Source organism: Ascaphus truei, chromosome 5 (assembly GCF_040206685.1).
Source record: "Ascaphus truei isolate aAscTru1 chromosome 5, aAscTru1.hap1, whole genome shotgun sequence".
Lineage (NCBI taxonomy): Eukaryota > Metazoa > Chordata > Amphibia > Anura > Ascaphidae > Ascaphus > Ascaphus truei.
In genome coordinates this window covers 117733371-117752638 of record NC_134487.1, presented here as the reverse complement: position 1 = coordinate 117752638, position 19268 = coordinate 117733371, and the positions used below count along the sequence as shown (strand labels likewise).

The following is a 19268-nucleotide window of genomic DNA, read 5'->3' as shown; positions in this document are numbered from 1 at the left end:
TATAACATGGATCCGCTTATAACGCGGTTTGAGCATGGACCCCGAATTTAAAAAAAAAAAAAAAACATTTTAATATTTTTTTAAATTTAAAAAAAATAAATTTTGCACACTGCACACACTCACAGCCCACTACACACACTCACAGCACCAGCACACACTGCACACACTCACAGCACACTGCACACACTCACTGCACACACTGCATACACTCCCAGCACACTCTCACAGCACACTGCACACTCTCACAGCACACTGCACACTCTTACAGCACACTGCACTCACAGCACACTACACTCACAGCACACTGCACAGTACACCGCACAGCACACCGCACAGCACACCACACTGCATACCACACTCACACCATACTCACACCACACTCATACCACACCTCCCACTCATACCACACCTCCCTACCTTTGGTGTCAGCTGCTGAGATCGGAGAGGAGCTGGAATCGGGAGGAGGAGGAGTAGGGGTGTCGGTAGGTGGGTGGGTGGTTTGGATGCCGGTAGGGGGGGTGAGTGAGGAGCAGGATTGGACTCGAAGGGCCGCGCGGGCTAGGCCCAAAACTGGTTGTGCCACGTAGGAGTGGTGTGTCAGAGACACACAGACTGAGGGCAGGCGCAGAGGGTCTCTGGATGCCAGGCGACGGGCCGGTAGGTGTGGGGGCCTGGGGGGAGGGGATGGTAATGCTGGTTGGGTGGAGGGGGGTGAATGTAGGGGGGACCATGTGGGTGCCGGGGGGGAACGGGGGGACACCGTGTGGATGCCGGGGGGGGAGGGGCGAGTGAGGAGCAGGCTGCAGCTCAGAGGCCCGTGTGGGCTTGGCCCAAAACTGATTATGCCGTGGAGGAGTGGAGGGCGGGCGCGGAGGGTCTCTGGATGCGGCGGGCCGGTAGGTGTGGGGGCCTCAGGGGTGGGGGAAGGTGGATGCCGGTGGAGGGGGATGGTAATGGCGGTTGGGGGGAGGAGGGTGGATGCCGGTGGTGGGGGGAGAGAGACCGTGTGGATGCCTGTGGGGGGGTGGGTAAGGAGCAGGCTGCGGCTGGACTCGAAGGGCCACTGTTGGTGGGCCTCGTGGCTGCTGGGGGACGTGTAGGGCTTCCGGCCACCTCTTCCCTCCCTCCTCCCGATCGGGCGCGTGGCGGCCATTTTAAAAAAAAATTAGCGCGACCCCGTTTCTAGTGCGGTTGGATCGGGTGGCCCCTGAGGACTGCGCTATAACGGGGTTGAGCTGTATATTTATATATATTAAAAACATTATTATTCAACCTTAATTTTTAATGAGTTTTAATATACTGAACATCCTTAGCACACTCCCCCAGCAGTGCAAGATCTTTGTAACACTTTCCTGTTTGTAATAATTTGTTGCCAATAGCCCCAACAGTTTGAGCTGCAAACTGTAACAATTGATAATGTTACCTTAGTAATGTAAGAATACATTGTAGCTGCTGAGTTACACTGACTGAAGGATTGATTGAAACTGAAAGGCAGCCATTTAGTGAACCCTGGGAAGCTGGATTTTGCTGACCGATCACCGGAGAATGAATCAAGTGGCAGCTTAGATAATTAGTTTTCAATAGAGGTAATCAAAGGTGGCATATATTAAAGCTATCTATATATATATATATATATATATATATATATATATATATATATATATATATATATATATATATAATATAATATATATATATATTTTTTAAGTATTGCTTGAATTGCCTCTTTAAAAGCATGCAGGATTGCATTTTATAAAAAATCTTGCAATAGACTCTATTGTGAATAAGATTACTTTTCTACATCACTCTTCACTGCACCTTTTGCCCTGAGGAATAGTGTTAGAACACATGAACCGTACTGCCAGCGATCCGAAAACGGTCTTTTAAAATTATTATTACATTTTGAGTTTGACGTTCATGTACCAGTTTTGCTCCCGGATAAGTGTAAATTCGTTGCAGGTTGTGATACCTTTTTTTGGGACGAACATGAGAGTAATTCATAGATGAAATTGTAGTGCACAGAGCTGAAACCTCGCGTCTCTTCAAATGTACTAAATCTGGAGAGGTGCATTTTTAAATGTTCTATTTCTAAATGGTTAAGGTAACTCACAGACATTGCTGCTTAGAATAGTTATGATAATATGGTTTATGATATAAATCTGTTGTGATATCAAAATAAAATATTGAAAACGTGTTAAATAAAAAAAGGTGTTCATCTCTAAGTACTGCCTATATATATATATATAATTGTTCATGGATCTTTACTTCCAGATATTCTTCATTTTTCTTTAGACGCAAGGACATATATGTGATCCAGTAAGTCACTAATCCTGGGGTGTTTGTGTGCTCTTATATACTATCATATAAGCAGTGCCAAATGAGCCAGTGCTTCCATCAAGTGGTTATCATACCAGGACTTCTAAAGTAAAGCAAGATGGGAACACAACGCAAGGACCCAACACATTTATTTTTGTAGTATATGGTTTAAAAAAAAAAAAACACATACATACTATACAGTATGTGTGTCTGTGTCTGTATCTGCACGTACTATTAAAAAGCATCATAAACATACATTTGGACAACTGCAGATTTTTATATTTACGTGAGTCTTAACCATATATTACAATTTCACAGAAATGTTTAAACATCATATCATTCCAGTAGAGAAGTCTGTATTAAACTTATATAAACTGTTTTTAGTTTATCATCAGAAGTAAATAAAATATATATGTACTTCATAAATAAAAACATAGAAATGAAAACTCTAACCCATACTGTATTATTTTTAAATGGACTAACATTTAGTCAGATGTAATCCATATGGCACCAAACGTCTTGTAACTGTGTAGTCTTTTTACGTGTTTGTGTACTTTGTATTTTCTCAGTAAAATGGAACATCCTGTTCCAAAACGACACTAATGGAAGCATTGTTCAAGAGGCGAAAATCTTATACAACATAGCATCAAGTATTAGATGGATTTTAAGAAATGTGGTGAATAAAATCACAATAGTTGCTACTGCGTAATGCCAACCCTTTAGTTGAATGGCTAGTATCACGCAGTAAATGCTACCACACTTAAATGCTTAGTTTAACTCCATTAGAGGCTCACATGAACATGCTCTTGTTTTGTGTGAACTATTTTTCTATTTTGCTTGCACATTTGTAACTGTAATCATGGATCTTACACACGACCTTCCTCCTTTTGATCGCTTCTTTTAGTTAATCTAGCCTTCATTTTGACGTTCTGTAGTGGGAAGCATGTTTTCCATGGTGCTGAATTAGTATTAAAGACATTGGTCTTATTGTGATATACTTTGTGTATAGTAATTTAGAGCTTTAACTTCTAAGTAAAATCATAGTATTTCAACATTTCATATGGGGATTTGCAGAACATATCGTCGTTGTAAAGGTAAAAATCATTAAGTACATTTTTGGCAGAAACTCACTAAATGCCCTTCCTGACTTGAAATGTCTTGATATTTCTATTGAAAAACTCATTAAGTGCCTATTTAGTCATAATTCAGTTACCAAAACATAAAACTTATTAAGTATGATATTGAAATAATGTCAAAAAGAACATTTAATCGCCTTTTCCTCAGTACTCAAAGAATAATGTAGTTAATGACTTTTACCTGTACAATGATGATATATTCTAATACACACTGTACATATGTATGCCTGTCTGTATATTAGATTGCATCTTTTAGACTTCAGTACTTTTTATTTAGCCAGAATCAGAGTATTAGATACGTTATCATTTGTGGCTTAAGAAAAAACTACTATAGTACATATGAGTCCCTTACAAAAACCTATGACAACATAGAACATTTTTCTGTTAATGTTCCAGCAACATGCTTTACATTTACTAACTTTGAGAGAGTTTGCAATTTATGTGACAATATGACATACATCAGTTCTGCCAACAAAAATACATGGCATCTCTTTGGATGTGTGAATTGTAATCTGAGCAGAATCAGACTTTTGCTAGACTCAGGAAAACCCAGACATGAAATTGTATACCATACGGTGGGTATCCACAGTTACAACAAATTCATAGTATTTAAAATAAAAAGAACATATACTCATCTGAAGCTGATACATTTGAAGCTGGCTAAATGTCGGATTTGACCACAAGTATCCATAAATTTGATTTGTAGTTGGTGTGGTTTAAATGGAAATAAATCAAAGTTCACAGCGCAGACACATTTGTTAGTCTACATATACAGAGTTAAACATGAATTATTCAAGGTGTAGAATACAGGCATACCCCACATTAACGTACGCAATGGGACCGGAGCATGTATGTAAAGCGAAAATGTACTTAAAGTGAAGCACACTACCTTTTTCCCACATTGATGCATGTTCTGTACTGTAATCATCATATACGTGCATAACTGATGTAAATAACACATGTGTAACAGGCTCTATAGTCTCCCCGCTTGCGCACAGCTTCGGTACAGGTAGCGAGCTGGTATTGCTGTTCAGGAAGTGCTGACAGGCGCATGCGTGAACTGCCGTTTGCCTATTGAGCGAGATGTACTTACTCGCGAGTGTACTTAAAGTGAGTGTCCTTAAACCGGGGTATGCCTGTATACATTTAATTTAAAAACAGAAAGCAACATAGACCGCACTAGGTTAACTGTAAATAAAACACACATACATTTGTGGCATTCTGTTTAACAAAGGAGAACAAATCTGCCTGCTGGTTAAAGTATTGGTCTCTAAATTTGTTGACCATGGTTAACCGCAATAGGTGAACAAGCAGTGGAAGTTCTGGATGGCTTTTGCCATGTCACTGCATTCCCCTTTACTGCAGTACTAATTAATATTTAGTTGCAGACTCTTTGGCCTAGTCATTAATCTGTTAAAATTGAGCTAATATTGCACCTGGAAAAAAAAGACTGGGTCGTATTACTGCAATTTTGAGGCCTAAGTCAGCTATATTGTGGTACTATTTTTCGGGGTGTAATATTTTAACACTAGCCGCAATGCGATAATTAACAGAATGGATAATCACACGTTAATTATAGCATGATGATCACTGGGGAGGGTAATGTCATATTTTTACCATAGGGTTATGTAGTATAAATGATTACATAGCCCTATAGTAGAAATGACATTAACCCAATTATTGCCTGTTGCTACCAAGGTACATCATAGGCAGCAATCGGGTTAATATTAGTAAAACTACACTACATACTACCTTTTGATGCCATGCAAATGCTTTAATAACCACTAAGGCAAACAAGGGGTTAATCCATACCACCACCACCCATGGGGACCTAACCATCCTACCGGGGGCAACTACTCCCAACACCCAGCCAACCTACACCTACATCCACAACAAACATAACACTTCCCCCATTGAGTAATGGCCAATAGCCCTATTAGCCAAACATGAAAGGAATTAAAAAAAAAACAGTACCATTAAAAATGTAAATATTTAATTATTATTATAAAACAATTCATTTTAAACATAAACCCATTGATTGTCACTGTGATTACCTAGGTCCTCTCAATGGCAGCCTAGATTGCCTGTGTGGCTATCAATGGCAAGCTGTATGAAAATTGGATAATTTACCCCACTCTGGATGAAGGCTGTCCTCATCTTTAGGGCTGTAGCCCCCTGGAACCAATTCCCAAAGGGCTGATTCCGAACCATTAAAAAAAAAACATGAAAATACAATACAAGGCCCAATGGACCAGAAAAAGAGAATAAAATAAAAATCCCACCAAAAACAATCAATCTTGGTCCGATGGCCTATTTGTAATCCATCGCTTGTGATGGGATTTGAAACAAACCCATGGATCTTCTGTTAATGGCAGAATTTTCTTCTGTACTGTATGTATTTCTTGTCTTCTTTTTTTCTTTTAGTCTTAAAAGACTTTGTTTTCTTCTTCAATCTTCACCATTGGATGTGGCCTCCATGATGACTTATGGTCTTCTGCGAGGGTACTGGCGTTTTATAGTGGCTAGGGCAATCACAGAAGATGTCATAGGGACACATTGTAAATCAACCAAGCAGATTGCTTGGTGTGTCATGTGCTTCCCTCCGTTTATTATAACATTACAGATTGTGCTAACGAGGGGGAGCTTGGTTTGACATAATAAATGGAGGGAAGCACATGGTAAAGCATGAAATCTGATTGATATACTATGTATCGATTTGAGTGGCCCTAGCCACTATAAAGGTTCAGGTTGCCCTGCCCGGAAGCCATTTCAGAGGCCACATTTGGTGGTATAAAAAAGAAGAAAGATTATGTTTTTTTAAGAAGTAAAGAAGATAAGAAATACTTACAGAAGGAGATTCTTCAATCAACAGAGGATCTTGTGAAGTTGAGGATCCCCCATCACATGCCATAGATGACAAAGGATTAGAAATAGGAAATCAGACCTGGATTACAAATATGACATCGGAACTGGATTGATTAGTTTATAGGATTTCTATTTTTTTCTGTTTTTTGGGCCATTGGACCATGGACTGTTTTTATGGGGGGTTTTATTGTTTGGTATTTACCTTTTTTAGGATTCGTTCCAGGGGGCTAGAGCCCTGAAGATGAATATAGTCTTCATCCTGGGTGTGGTAAATTCCCCAATATTCTTACAGCTTTCCATTAATTGCAAATGTGGCTATCTAAGCTCCCATTGAGAGGGTCTAGGTAGTCACAGTGACAATCAATAGATTTATGTTTCAAATGTAATATTTAATAATGTTCACAGTTTTAACTTTTAATAGTAATATATATTTTTAATTACTTGAATGTTTGTACTTTTAGTGGCCAAAAGCCCTAATAACTACATTTAGCTAATAGAGCTATTTGTCATTACTCAACAGGGGGCGTTATGATTGTTGGAGGGGTAGTGGAGTGGGTGTTGGGGGTAATGGCCCAGGGGATGGTTGTTAGGCCCCCGGGTTTGGATGATAGAGGTTAACCCCTTGCTTGTCTTACTAGTCACTATGGTAGCCATAGGGGGTAAGGTAGTGTAATTTTATTAATGTGTTAATCCCTTTATAACATTTAGTGGTTAGCTAGTAATGGAAACCTATGGCTTGCTGACCACTTGTGCTACTAAGGGGTTACTATCGAGTTACATTTATTATAGTTACATTTTTATCACCTATTCCATTTTGGTTTAACTTATTTGGCCTATGTATGTAATGGCCATTATATTATGGGGCTAACGCCAGCCTAGGGTAGGTCATTTAAACAAATGTGGTATTTTGAGGCATTAAGCTGGTTCTGATAAATATCGAGACTTGATGACTAGCATCAAAGTGACTAAACTTTTGGTATTTAGTAAATTTGGTGCTGTTTCTGATATTTTAAATTCTTTATTTTTAGCAGTACCAATAACACAAACAAAAAACAGCCAGCACCACATAGGAAAAAAAACTTTATCAAACAAAAAATTAGATTTATACCCTAAAAATAACTTTTGTTGTTGCCTACAATACTTTATTTTTGGCCTAACAGACTTTGATGACTCTAGGGCTTTGTCCTAATATATGTCCTAATAGTTGTGGTAACAAAGGAGTGAGAGGGAGTACTGTAGGTGGTACAGTATGATACCTGTTATTGGACCAACAAGTAGTTGAAATGATACAAGCTTTGGAACATCTCAGGATCCTTCACAAGGCATGGCAGAAATACATAAACAAAATATTATATACAGGCATATCCCGGTTTAAGGACACTCACTTTAAGTACACTCGCGAGTAAGGACATATCGCCCAATAGGCAAACAGCAGCTCACGCATATGCCTGTCAGCACGTCCTGAACAGCAATACCAGCTCCCTACCTCTTACTGAAGCTGTGCGCAAGCGGGTATACTATAGAGCCTGTTACAAATGTGTTATTTACATCAGTTATGCACGTATATGACAATTGCAGTACAGTACATGCATCGATAAGTGGAAAAAAGATAGTGCTTCATTTTAAGTACATTTTCGCTTTACATACATGCTCTGGACCCATTGCGTATGTTAATGCGGGTATGCCTGTACAGTGTTTGTGGTTGCAATGCATATAAACAAAACACTATAATAATATTCCGTTCCTGTATTTCTGCCATACCTGATTAAGGACCCTGAGATGTTCGAAAGCTTGTAACATATCAACTACTTGTTGGTACAATAAAACGTATCAATCACCTACTCTCCCTCCTTTGTACCTCCATTTATTTGAACTTGAATGGACCTAAAAACATCCAGAGCTAGAAGAAGACAGCTTCATCATCTTTTATAATGGCCATAATGACTAGTTTGGCCAGTATTATTGCACCAATTGTACTGAATAATGATCCTAATATGATCTATTTTATAAGTAATTAAATATATATAAACACTTTAATTACTTATCGAATAAAGAATAACAATTATATAATTTTTACTAGCCTGTATATTATATAACTTGAAACAAGTAAAAAAAAAAAAATATATATTATATAACTTGAAACAAGTAAAAAAATATATATATACACACTTTAATTACTTATAGAATAGAATAAAGAATAACAATTATATAATTTTTACTAGCCTGTATATTATATAACTTGAAACAAGTAAAAATTATTAGGATTATTATTCAGTACAATTGGTGCAATAATACTGGCCAAACTAGCCATTATGGCCATTATAAAAGATGATGAAGCTGTCTTCTTCTAGCTCTGGATGTTTTTAGGTCCATTCAAGTTCAAATAAATGGAGGTACAAAGGAGGGAGAGTAGGTGATTGATACGTTTTATTGTACCAACAAGTAGTTGATATGTTACAAGCTTTCGAACATCTCAGGGTCCTTCATAAGGTATGGCAGAAATACAGGAACGGAATATTATTATAGTGTTTTGTTTATATGCATTGCAACCACAAACACTGTACAGGCATACCCGCATTAACATACGCAATGGGTCCAGAGCATGTATGTAAAGCGAAAATGTACTTAAAGTGAAGCACTATCTTTTTTCCACTTATCGATGCATGTACTGTACTGCAATTATCATATACGTGCATAACTGATGTAAATAACACATTTGTAACAGGCTCTATAGTCTCCCCGCTTGCACACAGCTTCAGTAAGAGGTAGGGAGCTGGTATTGCTGTTCAGGACGTGCTGACAGGCATATGCGTGAGCTGCTGTTTGCCTATTGGGCGATATGTCCTTACTCGCGAGTATACTTAAAGTGAGTGTCCTTAAACCGGGGTATGCCTGTTTATAATATTTTGTTTATGTATTTCTGCCATGCCTTGTGAAGGATCCTGAGATGTTCCAAAGCTTGTATCATTTCAACTACTTGTTGGTCCAATAACAGGTATCATACTGTACCACCTACAGTACTCCCTCTCACTCCTTTGTTACTACAACTAGAATGGACCAACCCAGCTACTCAGCCTTCTTTGCTTATAAATGGAGCGGAAATCCTCCTGAGCAAATTGAAGAGTGTTTTATAGCGTATTGAATAAGGACCTGTGTCCTTATTTCTCCCCCGCATTGGGGAGAAAATATTAAAATGAATATGATACTGTATATTTGATAAAACTTAGAACAAACGCTTGCAGCAATTGCATCCTAAAAGGTGATGAGATTGCACTCACCTAAAACATTTAGTTGTGTCAGCTGTACCAGTATTTAACACATACTGAAGAACAATAAAATAGGTTGAACACACTGTTTGGCACTTTTTTGGCTTTTCAGCTTTTTTTAGTTGCCAGTAACATACTGTAATACAGTATTTTCTGAAATTAGGTTGTGCCATAATCTGCTACAGCTCTCAGTATTACAAGAAAACACACATTATTTATTTCAGAATATCTAGCTAATAGTAAATAAGATTATTCTTTTGAACAGGGCTCTCTTTTTTTTATAATCAACTATTTTTTTTTAACACATTACAATACGTTCTAGAAATATTGCATCATGAATACATTAGGCCAATTGTGTTTTATTTAATTTAAATGTAAGTAAAATTAACTAATAGTGTGAGGAAGCAGCATGATGGAAGTCTTTTTTTTACAAGAAAATATCATTGTATCTTAGGCTTTATTGTAATTCACATGTGCTTCACCAACATTTTAACACAGTCTCTGTTACAGGTTACTTAGTTATAGGAAATCACTCAAGTAAGTTGGCTAAATATTTTTTTCTGTGCCTATGGATTTAGTAGTATGATGAGTGTTAATGTGTGGTGCTTTTTCATTCATTTACAAGAGCAGCCTTCAACCTGAGAATAAATCATAAAAGCATGACTAATTGCATGGTAACTGGAGAAATGCTTTCTCTCTCTAGGGTGAAACCTGCATGTCTGTGTTTTAGCTTGAGAAGTAATTCCGGGACATTTAAACTTCTTAGGGCTGAGAAACCATGTAACTATGAGAACACTACAGTACTTTTATGTTGTTAAAGCTGTAAATGCAAATACTCTAGTTCCGTTGGGTATGGAATTGAATAAGCTCATTAGCTATAAATATACATGCTGCAGTGTTTGAAATGTTAAGAAATATTCATATCGGGGCGCATAAGTAACTCAATCTTGCACTTTCTCTCTAGGCCGATAAGCAAGAAAGGTTTTCTACAACATGTCGAGGAGCTGTGCACAAATAACAACCTAAAGTTTCAGGAAGAATTTTTGGTATGTTACCAGCAGTTGTCACAACATTGCAAGACCTCCAGTAATTTTCATGTGTCACATTTCATGTCCATTTTTAAGCATGTGGGACCATGAGGACTGTAGCCTTGATAATCAATACCCAATTACAAGGTTGATTGTTTAGATAGTAATGCTACACTGATTTGGGTTTTACAAGCTACTGTACATTGCTACCTAAAGTATACAGAAATATTCACCTTGTGTGCCTGGCAAAGGTGAGCTTACAGTAGCTTGCATAATATAACTGATAAGTTTTTTTGCCAGTACATGGGCCGAAACACTATGATAACCTGGCTTATTGTTTTACCACTTCTTGAATCTCTTTACGCACAGTAATTATTGTATACATTTTGGACCGCATTACATTTTGGAGCGAATTTGTGGAGGCCAAAGAATGCTGCAAAGGCAGAAAGAACGTTGCTGTGCCAGTTTGTGTAGAAATGTTGTATAGCCTTTTCTAAGCCTTTTCAGCATCAGGATAGAACCCTCTAGAAGTAAAGGGGGTCAAACATGATGTTGCAAGACCATGTGCGTTTAAGTCTCCCAGCTGCATAAATGATGCAAAAAGAATGCTTCAAATGTATTAAAGGACAAAAAAAAACCCTTCACTTTTTTGCCCCAGTTTTGCAATCGGGAGACTTTGTTAAATGACTTCCCCTAGCTCTTAATAGTCTCTCCTTTACAAAAGCAACGTTTCTCAGTAAGAATAATATATCTGATCTCTTACATTTTAAAATGATCCACATTTGATGGGTGATGTCACCAACACATACTGTAAGACTAAGCTATTTATGTTGTGGCTCAAAGCTGAGGCTAATCAGGGCAATAAAGATGTTTGTCCCTCCATCAAAAATGTCTGGACACAGATGGGATTTTAGTATGAGCTACAGAACTCTCTTAGCCTGTAGAAAATCAAATACATTTATAGGTAAAATGATATTTGTAATAGGCTATCAACGTTTTATAGATTCTTGCTTTATGAGATTTTCAGCCTCTTCCTTAACTTCAGTTCGTAAGTAATTGTTATGTTGATTATATTTAGTCCATCTGGCCCATTACCTTAAGACCCTCATATATGCTGCATACCATTGTTACTATAAAAGCATCATAACACACAACTGCAATAAGTAATACAAATGCATTTATTAAGAGATATAAATGGCTTGCCAAATTATTGTTTGTTCAACAAGTTCTGCATGCAATTTTTTTTTTAAACTTGTATTTTATTGTTTTTTTTACACAAGTTATTTTTGGGATGGGAGGGATAGGGTACAAAAAAAGAATAGGAGGGGTGGGGATGAGGGGGGTACATTTCCATCTTTGCTTTATTTTCCAGTACAACCAAATATATTTCGTTACACTTATATTTCCTTTTCGGTGTGGTTCACTTTACAGTTTTATGAAATAGCAATGGTGCATGCAATTTTTAGGTCATTAAATATAAACATTTATTTTTGTGTAAAGTAATTGTAATGTTTAAGGAAAGAAAGGAAAAGTCTGAGGGATTTGGCATTACTTTCCCTTTTCCTTCTACTCTTCTATATTACCCAGTAATCTCTTGCGTCTTGTCCACCACTCTGTGCTTGTTTTACCCCCTTAATTGGATGATAAATGTATTTTTAGCATTTTTGTTACTGCACCTCTGGAATCTTTGCATATACTCTGCACAACGGGAACATTTTGGTAATGTTACATTTTCTCTGTGTCACACCTTTACTTTTGTCCCCTCTTCCACTTTATCTTTCATTTCCCCTTATTTGTGTCACATTCTCAGTTTTACGGAATTTCTTTTACATGCACATTTCATGCTCCACACTTCTCCTCTGATATCAGTGAAATCTCTGTGCAGTATCTAGTGTTTGGCACCTGGGGAACACAAAGACAAAGCAACTTTCTGAGGGTTTTAAGGAGACCACACACACACACACACACACACACACACACACACACACACACACACACACACACACACACACACACACACACACACACACACACACACACACACACACACACACACACACACACACACGTATGATTATTTATTTTTGCTTATATACTGTTTGATAACTTTATTTCATAGAACTCTTTTCTCCCAATGGTACTCACAGCGCTGAACAATTTCAAAATAGTGTATGATATATTTTGCTGTACATAGAATTTTACAGACACATTCCCTCCATTGATGAGCTTACAGTCTAATTTTGGTGCCTGAGGTGTAGGGTGATAAAGGGACTTCCACAAGGTTACAAAGAGCTGACACTACAATTTGAAGCTGCTTCATAGTCTGTATTATTGTTTTCATTCAGTGCCTACTCCTTCAGCCCTACATACATCCACTTAATGGACACATTTCTACAGTTTTTAACCACAGTTGTCAGTTTTCTGACACATTTCTCAATAATTCCCTACAGTATATAATATTTATAGCGGCAGTGATCTCAGATTTGAATAAATGCTGCACTTTCAGTGCATTGCTTTCATACCTTTGTCTATGGTCTCTAGAGAGAATTTCAATAGTAGAGATATTTTAGTATTTTCGGAGAAGCTTTTAGGTTGTAACAGCTGTGAACCATTACATATAAGTCAAGCAATGCTCCACAGTGCCACAAGTATGTACCTAATATAGCTCATATGTATGAACGCAAAAGTGGTGCAATTCTGTTGCAACAAACTGCACCAGATGTCAAAAGGATGAAATCAGTAGGGTTTTTTTCTTTTATATATACAGTGGTGTGAAAAAGAAAGTACACCCTCTTTGAATTGTATGGTTTTACATATCAGGACATAATAGCAATTATCTGTACCTTAGCAGGTCTTAAAATTAGGTAAATAAAACATCAGATGAATAACAACACTTGACATATTACACGTGTCATGATTTATTTAACAAATATAAAGCCAAAATAGAGAAGCCATGTGTGAAAAACTAAGTATACCCTATGATTAAATCGTTTGTAGAACCACCTTTAGCAGCAATAACTTGAACTAATCGTTTTCTGTATGACTTTATCAGTCTCTGACATCATTTTGGAGGAATTTTGGCCCACTCTTCTTTACAACATTGCTTCAGTTCATTGAGGTTTGTGGGCATTTGTTTATGCACAGTTCTCTTAAGGTCCAGCCACAGCATTTCAATCGGGTTGAGGTCTGGACTTTGACTGGGCCATTGCAACACCTTGATTCTTTTCTTTTTCAGCTTTTGTGTTGTAGATTTGCTGGTGTGCTTGGGATCATTGTCCTGTTGCATGATCCAATTTCGGCCAAGCTTTAGCTGTCGGACAGATGGCCTCACATTTGACTCTAGAATACTTTGGTATACAGAGGAGTTCATGGTCGACTCAATGACTGCAAGGTTCTCAGGTCCAGTGGCTGCAAAACAAGCCCAAATCATCACCCCTCCACTACGGTGTTTGAAAGTTGGTATGAGGTGTTTGTGCTGATATGCTGTGTTTGGTTTTCGCCAAACGTGGCGCTGTGCATTATGGCCAAACATCTCCACTTTGGTCTCGTCTGTCCAAAGGACATTGTTCCAGAAGTCTTGTGGTTTGTTCAGATGCAACTTTGCAAACCTAAGCCGTGCTGCCATGTTCTTTTTAGAGAGAAGGGGCTTTTTCCTTGCAACCCTTCCAAACAAACCATACTTGTTCAGTCTTTTTCTAATTGTACTGTCATGAACTTTAACATTTAACATGCTAACTGAGGCCTGTAGAGTCTGAGATATTACTCTTGTGTTTTTTGCAATTTCTCTGAGCATTGCACTGTCTGACCTTGGGGTGAATTTGCTGGGACATCCACTCCTGGGAAGATTCGCAACTGTCTTGAATGTTTTCCACTTTTGAATAATCTTTCTCACTGTATAATGATGGACTTTAAATTGTTTGGAAATGGCCTTATAACCCTTCCCAGATTGATGGGCAGCAACAATTGCTTCTCTAAGATCATTGCTGATGTTTTTCCCTCCTTGACATTGTGTTAACACACACCTGAATGCTCCAGACCTGCAAACTGCTAAAACTTCGGCTTTTATAGAGGTGGTCACACTTGCTGATGATCAATTAATCAAGGGCATTTGATTAGCAGCACCTGTCTGCTACTTAGCATCTTAATTCCTATGGAAGCAGTAAGGGTGTACTTAGTTTTTCACACATAGCTTCTCCATTTTGGCTTTATTTTTGTTAAATAAATCATGACACAGTGTAATATGTCATGTTTTGTTGTTCATCTGAGGTTGTATTTACCTAATTTAAGACCTGCTAAGGAACAGATGATTGTTATTATGTCCTTATATGTAAAACCATAGAATTCATAGAGGGTGTACACTGGCGGCACACTTTATTAGAGTGCGGCCAGTTCCGCAAGCCGGGAGATTTCCCGGCTTGCTAGTGGCATCCCCTCGGCGTGCCGCGCGTCACCGATGCGCGGTCACGCGTCATCGGGTGCCTGCGCCCCCTGCACGCGCGTCCAGGGCTCCCCGAGGGAGCCCTGGTGTCCCGCGATGTGGGGGACGGCGGCAGGGGGTTCCGGGGGACCCAGCGGACCCGGAGAGGAGAGGGGGAAGCCCTGATCGGCGGGCCTCTCCTCCGAGGCTTCGGCGCGCGCCCGGGACATCCCGGCACGCGCCAGGTTACTGTCGCGGCCGAGACCGGGCAAATGCTCGAATAAACTCGGCCGCGACAGTACTTCTTTTTCACACCACTGTGTGTGTGTGTGTGTATATATATAAATATATATACACACACACATACATGTGGAGCAATTATGTTGTCCATGAATTTCACCACTTTTGCCTTGATACATATGCCCCATACTGTTTTGGTATTGTATAGGTACAAATAATATAAAATTCTTATGTAAATCCAGGTAAATAAATCTGAAAATAATCATTTATTATAGACATCGCTTGTAAAAGAAGACACCCATCTACAGTATGCCTCTGTGCAAACAAGCAAAATAACTCAAAGAGATAGATACTGTAGACTGTATAAATGGAGATGCATCTTGTTTTTATGCACAACACAATATTATGTTTGTTGCTGCCTCATCAGGGAGCCCGGGCTCTTGGGGGACCGCCCTCCCCTCCTCCCCTGTAGAGACGGCACTGGGAGATGGTATGCGGTGGCGGTAGTGTTAAACAGAAGATAAGCCGGTGGAGGAATCTGCACTTACACAGGCAGAGCAGGACGGCAGGGGAGGAGCGCCCTCTAGCACTCTGACCTGGAAGTCTTTCTTACTTCCGGTGTCTGCTTCCACAACGCAACTCCTAACTCCTCTATCGGCTGCTCCTCTGAACATCATCTCCTCTCGCCAAAGTTAGGCATGGGAGAGATAGCTGAGGGTGGAGAGAGAGCTGAGGGGGAGAGAGAAAGCTGAGGGGGAGAGTGAAAGCTGAGGAGGAGAAATAAAGAAAATAGAAATAAAGAAAAATAGAGAGAGGGAAGAGGGGAAAGAGAGAGCTGATGATGAGAGGAAGCTGTTTATGTGCGGGAGCTGATGATTTGGGGGAGCTGATGATGAGGGGGAGCTGATGATGAGGGGGAGCTGATGATGAGGGGGAGCTGATGATGAAGGGGAGCACTGGTGAAGAAGATGAGGGGGAGCGCTGATGTGGTGATGATGATGAGGGGGAGAGCTGGTTATGGTGATGATGAGGGGGAGAGCTGGTGATGGTGATGAGGGGAAGAGGTGGTGATAATGATGAGGGAGAGAGCTGCTGCTGCTGATGATGATGATGATGATGATGATGATGATGATGAGGGGGAGAGCTGGTGATGGTGATGATGAGGGGGAGAGCTGGTGATGGTGATGATGATGAGGGGGAGAGCTGGTGATGGTGTTGTGGGGGAGCACTGGTGATGATGATGAGGGGGAGCACTGGTGATGATGAGGGGGAGTGCTGATGATGTGATGATGATGAGGGGGAGACCTGGTGATGGTGGTGAGGGGAGAGCTGGTGATGGTGATGAGGGGAAGAGGTGGTGATAATGATGAGGGAGAGAGCTGATGATGATAATGATGATGAGGGGGAGAGCTGGTGATGGTAATGATGATGAGGGGCAGAGCTGGTTATGATGATGAGGGGGAGCACTGGTGATGGTGATGAGGGGGAGAGATGATGATGAGGGAGAGCAGGTGATGGTGGTGATGGTGAAGGGGAGAGCTGTTGATGGTGATGGTGATGAGGGGGAGAGATGGTGATGAGGAGTAGGGGGAGAGATGATGATGATGAGACAGGATCGGGAGAGGATGTAGGAGGGAGAAAAAAATGACAGTCAGTATTAATATAAATGGGGCCCTGAATTTGTGCCTCATATGTAGTAATGTTTGCCGAAGTTCTTGAAAAAATCTGAGAAAAATTGCAAATTTTTCCCTGAAAAATTGCTAGATTAGGTGATCTTGCATATAAAGTAAATTAATGTGAAAATCTGGCAAGATTTCCCCATATTTTTGCGGTTTGACAAAAATTGTAAAATGTTTCCCATTTTAGAGCAACTGTAGCTTTTACACAAATTCCATGAAAATTGCAATATTTGTGTAAAACACTGAAAATGTTGCAACCTACAATTGCCAGAGTTTGTACATCTATCCCATATGTAAGAAAGGGACTTTCAGTCGGGGACGTTTTGCTATCTCAAACCTGTCAGATTGTAACAATATGAAAAGGTAAAAAATGGACACAATGTAACAGTGTGATAATTTTCATTATAATACATATATATACATTTTTTTTTTATAAAATAAATTATGTAATCCCATTCTAACTCTTCCTACAGAGCAAATTACAAACTGACCCACTTAGCAAAGTACTTTGCTACAATAATGCAAAGAGATGCCCTTTTTTCTGAGAGTTTATATCAAAAAGTATTTTTAATATTACACTCCATTACTTCTAGATATATAACTAAATTGTCTACTGCTTTAGCATACATATCTGTTGCTACTGTAAGTACCGTATAACTATCAATTATGCACTGAACATAAATAATTATACTTTTTGCAAGGCTCTATGAGAATATAGATTTAGCCAATGTTTTTGCACCCGTTATCGTGCCGTAAGGCATGCAAATAGTGCTCCTTTGAAATCAATTGCTAATTGCACGATAATGCTTTAAAACTTGCGGTAACGTGTTATCGTGTGATAATGAGTGGAATAACGTTGCCTACATGTGTAGCAATGGGCAGCTATAGGAATGAAAATGGAACTACACATACTGTACAAATAGTGAAGCACACAGAATGTCTAAGATTGCTGCATTCTTCTCATGAACAAGGAGTTGAAAAGCCTTCAATGACAATTTGTTTAATGACTGTTTTATCAGTGCCATAAAGCTGTTTAACTTATTAAATCTGATTGATCATGTCAGAGAACGAACAACTGGAACCAACTGCCCTGTTAATCATGGAGCAGGTTAAATGATAGGTGTATTCCTCTTTTTACAGGAGCTCCCAAAGTTTCTTGAAGACCTTGCAATATCTGATGCGGATCTTCCGTGGAACAGGTCAAAGAATCGTTTCACCAACATAAAGCCATGTATGTATTTTCTACCTAATCCATGTATTTTTCTTGTACACCCTTGATGTTTTTGACATTATACATATTGCACTACACATTGAAATGAGTCATTTAATTTTATGCATTGGTTGCGAAATATAACATATTGTATTCAAAACCTTTTACAGGAGGTCATTTAAAGTACAGTACTAGCACTGGAAAGCCTATTAGCACAACTCACTGAGGACCCGTTAGCACTGAACCCTTCACAAGCTGCAATACAGGGCATTACCAGATTTTCTGATCTTTTCTTAAGTTGCTTAGTGCATCGATTTACACTATAAATCAGTGGTGAGTGACCAAGCTAATAAGAGGGTCCTCCCACACAGCCACAGGCTTTACATGTCATAATTCACCAACCAAAATTCTATATTTTAGTTTAAAAAATGGCATGATTGAGAGTACAATAAACCAAACTTTTCACTTTACATCTTAATATATCATTACATCACTATAACACTGAGAGGGTTAATGGAGGCTCCGTCGGGGGCAACGTTAGCACCCTAGATGATAAATTCCCAAACATTGATATGAATTCTGTTCATATAACATGGAAAGTGAGTATATTCTCCCGAATTTCTAAATACCACATTTATGAAAAATATTTCACTTAACACCGCGGCACAGTTATAGTCCTATTTTACAAACTAGAGCTTTTTCTCATTGCGACTGCTCTGTGATCTTGAAATGACCCTCATCATGTTCCAAAGCAGAGTGTCTGAGTGACATTGCACCCACAAGCTTTTATATGCAGGTGCAAGAAACTGTAGACTTAATAGTGTCTTAGCTTTGTAATGTGACCCAAGTAACCAACCTCTTTAACATTCTTTTCTTGACAGCCGTCCCATACCCTCTTTCTCCCCTCACATAAAAAGAAAGGGGGGAAAACTGTTAAATCCCCATGTTTTGCATTCATTTGCTTAAGGATATGGGGGAAATAATAATAAGGGCAGATTTGACTGCAGTGGAGAGGTTTCTTTGTAGGTCATAGTGACCTAGTCAAATATTATTCTGCTGTAGAGTTTTTACAAAAGGTTGACAGAAGTCTGTCTCTGTAGTCAGTACTGCC

At 39.1% G+C, this 19268-nt stretch overlaps 1 protein-coding gene across 3 annotated transcripts in view; it reads left to right on the top strand.

The window, feature by feature from the left end:
* The window catches only part of PTPRQ (protein tyrosine phosphatase receptor type Q), a 363399-nt gene that overhangs the window by 298447 nt on the left and 45684 nt on the right, over positions 1-19268 (top strand). For all 3 annotated transcript variants that reach the window (XM_075600515.1, XM_075600513.1, XM_075600514.1), the window contains 2 exons: positions 10548-10629; positions 18088-18178. In XM_075600515.1, coding sequence (XP_075456630.1) covers positions 10548-10629; positions 18088-18178 — 173 coding nt within the window. The remainder of the gene's footprint in view (positions 1-10547; positions 10630-18087; positions 18179-19268) is intronic.